This window comes from Salvelinus fontinalis, unplaced genomic scaffold, assembly GCF_029448725.1.
Source record: "Salvelinus fontinalis isolate EN_2023a unplaced genomic scaffold, ASM2944872v1 scaffold_1259, whole genome shotgun sequence".
Classification (NCBI taxonomy): Eukaryota; Metazoa; Chordata; class Actinopteri; order Salmoniformes; family Salmonidae; genus Salvelinus; species Salvelinus fontinalis.
The window spans coordinates 17,501-23,595 of NW_026601468.1; the positions used below are offsets into that span (position 1 = coordinate 17,501).

Here is a 6,095-nt window from a genome sequence, read left to right on the forward strand (position 1 = left end):
ACTCCCTCTCTACCCTGCTACTACTGACATACCTCTACTCTCTCTCTACCCTGCTACTACTAACATACCTCTACTCTCTCTACCCTGCTACTACTAACATACCTCTACTCTCTCTACCCTGCTACTACTAACATACCTCTACTCTCTCTACCCTGCTACTACTGACATACCTCTACTCTCTCTACCCTGCTACTACTAACATACCTCTACTCTCTCTACCCTGCTACTACTAACATACCTCTACTCTCTCTACCCTGCTACTACTAACATACCTCTACTCTCTCTACCCTGCTACTACTAACATACCTCTACTCTCTCTACCCTGCTACTTCTAACATACCTCTACTCTCTCTACCCTGCTACTACTGACATACCTCTACTCTCTCTCTACCCTGCTACTACTAACATACCTCTACTCTCTCTACCCTGCTACTACTAACATACCTCTACTCTCTCTACCCTGCTACTACTGACATACCTCTACTCTCTCTACCCTGCTACTACTAACATACCTCTACTCTCTCTACCCTGCTACTACTAACATACCTCTACTCTCTCTACCCTGCTACTACTGACATACCTCTACTCTCTCTCTACCCTGCTACTACTAACATACCTCTACTCTCTCTACCCTGCTACTACTAACATACCTCTACTCTCTCTACCCTGCTACTACTGACATACCTCTACTCTCTCTACCCTGCTACTACTAACATACCTCTACTCTCTCTACCCTGCTACTACTGACATACCTCTACTCTCTCTCTACCCTGCTACTACTAACATACCTCTACTCTCTCTACCCTGCTGCTACTGTTATACTTCCCTCTTCAGTCTACAGTGGTTTAAACCACATTATAGAGACTTACAGACTTACTTCTTCTCTTCCTAATCCTGGAGGTCCAGGGTTACTGGGCTAAGGGCCAGAGGATGCTGGCCTTTTAAATTAAATCAATCATTGTAGTAATACTGTAGTAATATACTGTAATATAGTGTAGAGAATTAATCAATGTAGTAATACTGTAGTAACATACTGTGATATAGTGTAGAGAATCATTCAATGTAGTAATACTGTAGTAATATACTGTGATATAGTGTAGAGAATCATTCAATGTAGTAATACTGTAGTAATATACTGTGATATAGTGTAGAAGAATCATTCAATGTAGTAATACTGTAGTAATATAATGTGATATAGTGTAGAGAATCATTCAATGTAGTAATACTGTAGTAATATACTGTGATATAGTGTAGAGAATCCATCAATGTAGTAATACTGTAGTAATATACCATGATATAGTGTAGAGAATCATCAATGTATTAATACTGTAGTAATATACTGTAATATAGTGTAGAGAATCATTCAATGTAGTAATACTGTAGTAATATACTGTAATATAGTGTAGAGAATCATTCAATGTAGTAATACGGTAGTAATATACTGTAATATAGTGTAGAGAATCATTCAATGTAGTAATACTGTAGTAATATACTGTAATATAGTTTAGAGAATCCATCAATGTTGTAATACTGTAGTAATATACTGTGATATAGTGTAGAGAATCATTCAATGTAGTAATACTGTAGTAATATACTGTAATATAGTGTAGAGAATCATTCAATGTAGTAATACTGTAGTAATATACTGTAATATAGTGTAGAGAATCATTCAATGTAGTAATACTGTAGTAATATACTGTGATATAGTGTAGAGAATCCATCAATGTAGTAATACTGTAGTAATATACTGTGATATAGTGTAGCGAATCCATCAATGTAGTAATACTGTAGTAATATACTGTGATATAGTGTAGAGAATCCATCAATGTAGTAATACTGTAGTAATATACTGTGATATAGTGTAGATAATCCATCAATGTAGTAATACTGTAGTAATATACTGTGGTATAGTGTAGCGAATCCATCAATGTAGTAATACTGTAGTAATATACTGCGATATAGTGTAGAGAATCCATCAATGTAGTAATACTGTAGTAATATACTGTGATATAGTGTAGAGAATCATTCAATGTAGTAATGTACTGTGATATAGTGTAGAGAATCCATCAATGTAGTAATACTGTAGTAATATACTGTGATATAGTGTAGAGAACATACAAGGCCTCATAGTTCATTTCTTCTTCTGGAGATCCAGGGCCATCTAGCTAAGGGCCAGGGGAAGTTGGCGGGGGACGGGATGTCTCAGGTGACCAAGACCCTGCTGGATCTCACCCAGAGAAGGAACTTCTACGCTGGAGACCTGCTGTCCTCTGTGGAGATACTCAGAAACGTGACTGATACCTTCAAGAGGGCCAGCTACGAACCAAGCTCAGACGACGTGCAGGTGAGTGGATCGGTCTCTTTTGTCTTGATAAATGTTGACCATGATGCTGAGGTAGAATTGTGTTGGAGTTATTTTCATTTGTGTTACAGGGATACTTTTTTTTGCATACCAGAAAATAGAAAACAATATGATGAATGTTTGAAACGAAAATAGCATGTGCAGGAGAGGTGGAAAAAACCCTGAGAGGCTTGTCAACGTATCTCCCCCTTTCAAATGAAATTGGAATGATTATTTACACAGTTAAAGTCCCCATGTTATTTTTAAATCATCACTGTATGTCTCATCAATCACTATGTGTGTATATTTAATGAAAATAACTGTTTTAATCATTTATTTCCCTAAGCCTCCTTTGGCTCTTGAAATGCTCAGCCTGTTGAATTGCTCTGCCTGATCGTGTGGGCATTAGGAAACAGATTTGAAGATATTTACATACACAGACATGATTGGCTGATAGTATGGTCTAGAGCCCACCCCATTACCCAGATGAACAGTCATTGGTCTATTATAATCAGATCACATTGTGACGTCATGACATGGGCCAAAAGTTCCATCCCACCTGAACAGGTTGAAATTCCAGGCATTTTTTCCACAAAAAGAGCATTATTAATATTTCACAATTTCAGTGTTATTTTGATATCATACACAGTAACTGCATAGTAGCCATGTCAGAGATACATCTTATTGCCCAACCAAGGATCAATAATTGCTCTACAGATGATGTGGTGTAGTCAGGAGCCGTTGTCCAGACAGTGTACCATTGGATACTCAGAGAGAGAGGAAGTTAAGTTTCCAGACAAGCAGCTCTTACCCTCTAGATAGGAGTGTCTGCTAAATGACTAAAATAGAAACGGAAACAAATAGGTACCTGCCTGGGATGAGCTGTCACCTCTGGTATTATGTTGTCTAACGCTACCTTTGTAATCATTATATTTACTGTAACATGTAATGGTTGGATTCCCCAGAGTGGGTGAATGTTATTATGTTGTCTAAAGTCACATTTAAATTTTTTATTTAACATTTATTTAACGAGGCAAGCTACCATTGTAATTCTATTTACTGTAACACGTAATCATTATATTTCCTGTAACATGTAATCATTATATTTACTGTGACATGTAATCATTATATTTACTGTGACATCTAATCATTATATTTAGTGTGACATCTAATCATTATATTTAGTGTGACATCTAATCATTATATTTAGTGTGACATCTAATCATTATATTTACTGTGACATCTAATCATTATATTTACTGTGACATCTAATCATTATATTTACTGTGACATCTAATCATTATATTTACTGTGACATCTAATCATTATATTTAGTGTGACATCTAATCATTATATTTACTGTGACATGTAATCATTATATTTAGTGTGACATCTAATCGTTATATTTACTGTGACATGTAATCATTATTGTCACGACTTCCGCCGAAGTCGGCTCCTCTCCTTGTTCGGGCGGCGTTCGGCGGTCGACATCACCGGCTTTCTAGCCATCGCCGCTCCATTTTTCATGTATCCATTTGTTTTGTCTTGTTCCCTGCACACCTGCTTTTCATTCCCCAATCACACTACATGTATTTATTCCTCTGTTCCCCCTCATGTCTTTGTGTGAGATTGTTTGTGTGGTACGTGTTTTTGTACGCACTAGGCTTGCGTGAGTTTTCTCTCGTGTTATTTTCACGAAGCCTGTTGATATACATTTGATGGTTGTGACTGTTTTTGCCCGTTTTACACTTTGCCTTGTTGGTTTGGAGGTTTTTGGATGCAGCTGCGTCCGTCTGTATATTCTCTCCTGCCGAAATAAACTGTGCGCCTGTTCACAATTCTCTGCTCTCCTGCACCTGACTTCAGCACAAGTACGCACACGCCTGAAAATTATATTTACTGTGCCATGTAATCATTATATTTACTGTAACATGTAATCATTATATTTACTGTGCCATGTAATCATTATATTTACTGTGCCATGTAATCATTATATTTAATGTGCCATGTAATCATTATATTTACTGAAACATGTAATCATTATATTTACTGAAACATGTAATCATTATATTTACTGTGACATGTAATCATTATATTTACTGTGCCATGTAATCATTATATTTACTGTGCCATGTAATCATTATATTTACTGTAACATGTAATCATTATATTTACTGTAACATGTAATCATTATATTTACTGTAACATGTAATCATTATATTTACTGTGCCATGTAATCATTATATTTACTGTAACATGTAATCATTATATTTACTGTGCCATGTAATCATTATATTTAATGTGCCATGCAATCATTATATTTACTGAAACATGTAATCATTATATTTACTGAAACATGTAATCATTATATTTATTGTGACATGTAATCATTATATTTACTGTAACATGTAATCATTATATTTACTGTGCCATGTAATCATTATATTTACTGTGCCATGTAATCATTATTTTTACTGTGCCATGTGATCATTATATTTACTGTGCCATGTAATCATTATAGTTACTGTGCCATGTAATCATTATATTTACTGTAACATGTAATCATTATATTTACTGTAACATGTAATCATTGTATTTACTGTAACATGTAATCATTATATTTACTGTAACATGTAATCATTATATTTACTGTAACATGTAATCATTATATTTACTGTGCCATGTAATCATTATATTTACTGTGCCATGTAATCATTATATTTACTATGCCATGTAATCATTATTTTTACTGTGCCATGTGAACATTATATTTACTGTGCCATGTAATCATTATATTTACTGTGCCATGTAATCATTATATTTACTGTAACATGTAATCATTATATTTACTGTAACATGTAATCATTATATTTACTGTAACATGTAATCATTATATTTACTGTAACATGTAATCATTAAATTTACTGTGCCATGTAATCATTATATTTGCTGTGCCATGTAATCATTATATTTACTGTGCCATGTAATCATTATATTTACTGTGCCATGTAATCATTATATTTACTGTAACATGTAATCGTTATATTTACTGTGACATGTAATCATTATATTTACTGTGACATGTAATCATTATATTTACTGTAACATGTAATCATTATATTTACTGTAAAATGTAATCATTATATTTACTGTAAAATGTAATCATTATATTTACTGTGACATGTAATCATTATATTTACTGTAACATGTAATCATTATATTTACTGTAACATGTAATCATTATATTTACTGTAACATGTAATCATTATATTTACTGTGACATGTACTCATTATATTTACTGTAACATGTAATCATTATATTTACTGTAACATGTAATCATTATATTTACTGTAACATGTAATCATTATATTTACTGTAACATGTCATCGTTATATTTACTGTAACATGTAATCATTATATTTACTGTGATATGTAATCATTATATTTACTGTAACATGTAATCATTATATTTACTGCAACATGTAATCATTATATTTACTGTAACATGTAATCATTATATTTACTGTGACATGTAATCATTATATTTACTGTGACATGTAATCATTATATTTACTGTAACATGTAATCATTATATTTACTGTAACATGTAATCGTTATATTTACTGTAACATGTAATTGTTATATTTACTGTAACATGTAATCATTATATTTACTGTGACATGTAATCATTATATTTACTGTGACATGTAATCATTATATTTACTGTAACATGTGATCATTATATTTACTGTG

At 33.1% G+C, this 6,095-nt stretch overlaps 1 protein-coding gene across 1 annotated transcript in view; it reads left to right on the forward strand.

Annotated features, from left to right (window-relative positions):
- The window catches only part of LOC129848889 (adhesion G protein-coupled receptor B3-like), a gene marked incomplete at its 5' end in the record, with an annotated part of 25,756 nt that overhangs the window by 14,059 nt on the left and 5,602 nt on the right, over positions 1-6,095 (forward strand). Inside the window, one exon of the mRNA XM_055915989.1 lies at positions 2,150-2,344. Within this exon, the coding sequence (XP_055771964.1) occupies positions 2,150-2,344 (195 nt within the window). The remainder of the gene's footprint in view (positions 1-2,149; positions 2,345-6,095) is intronic.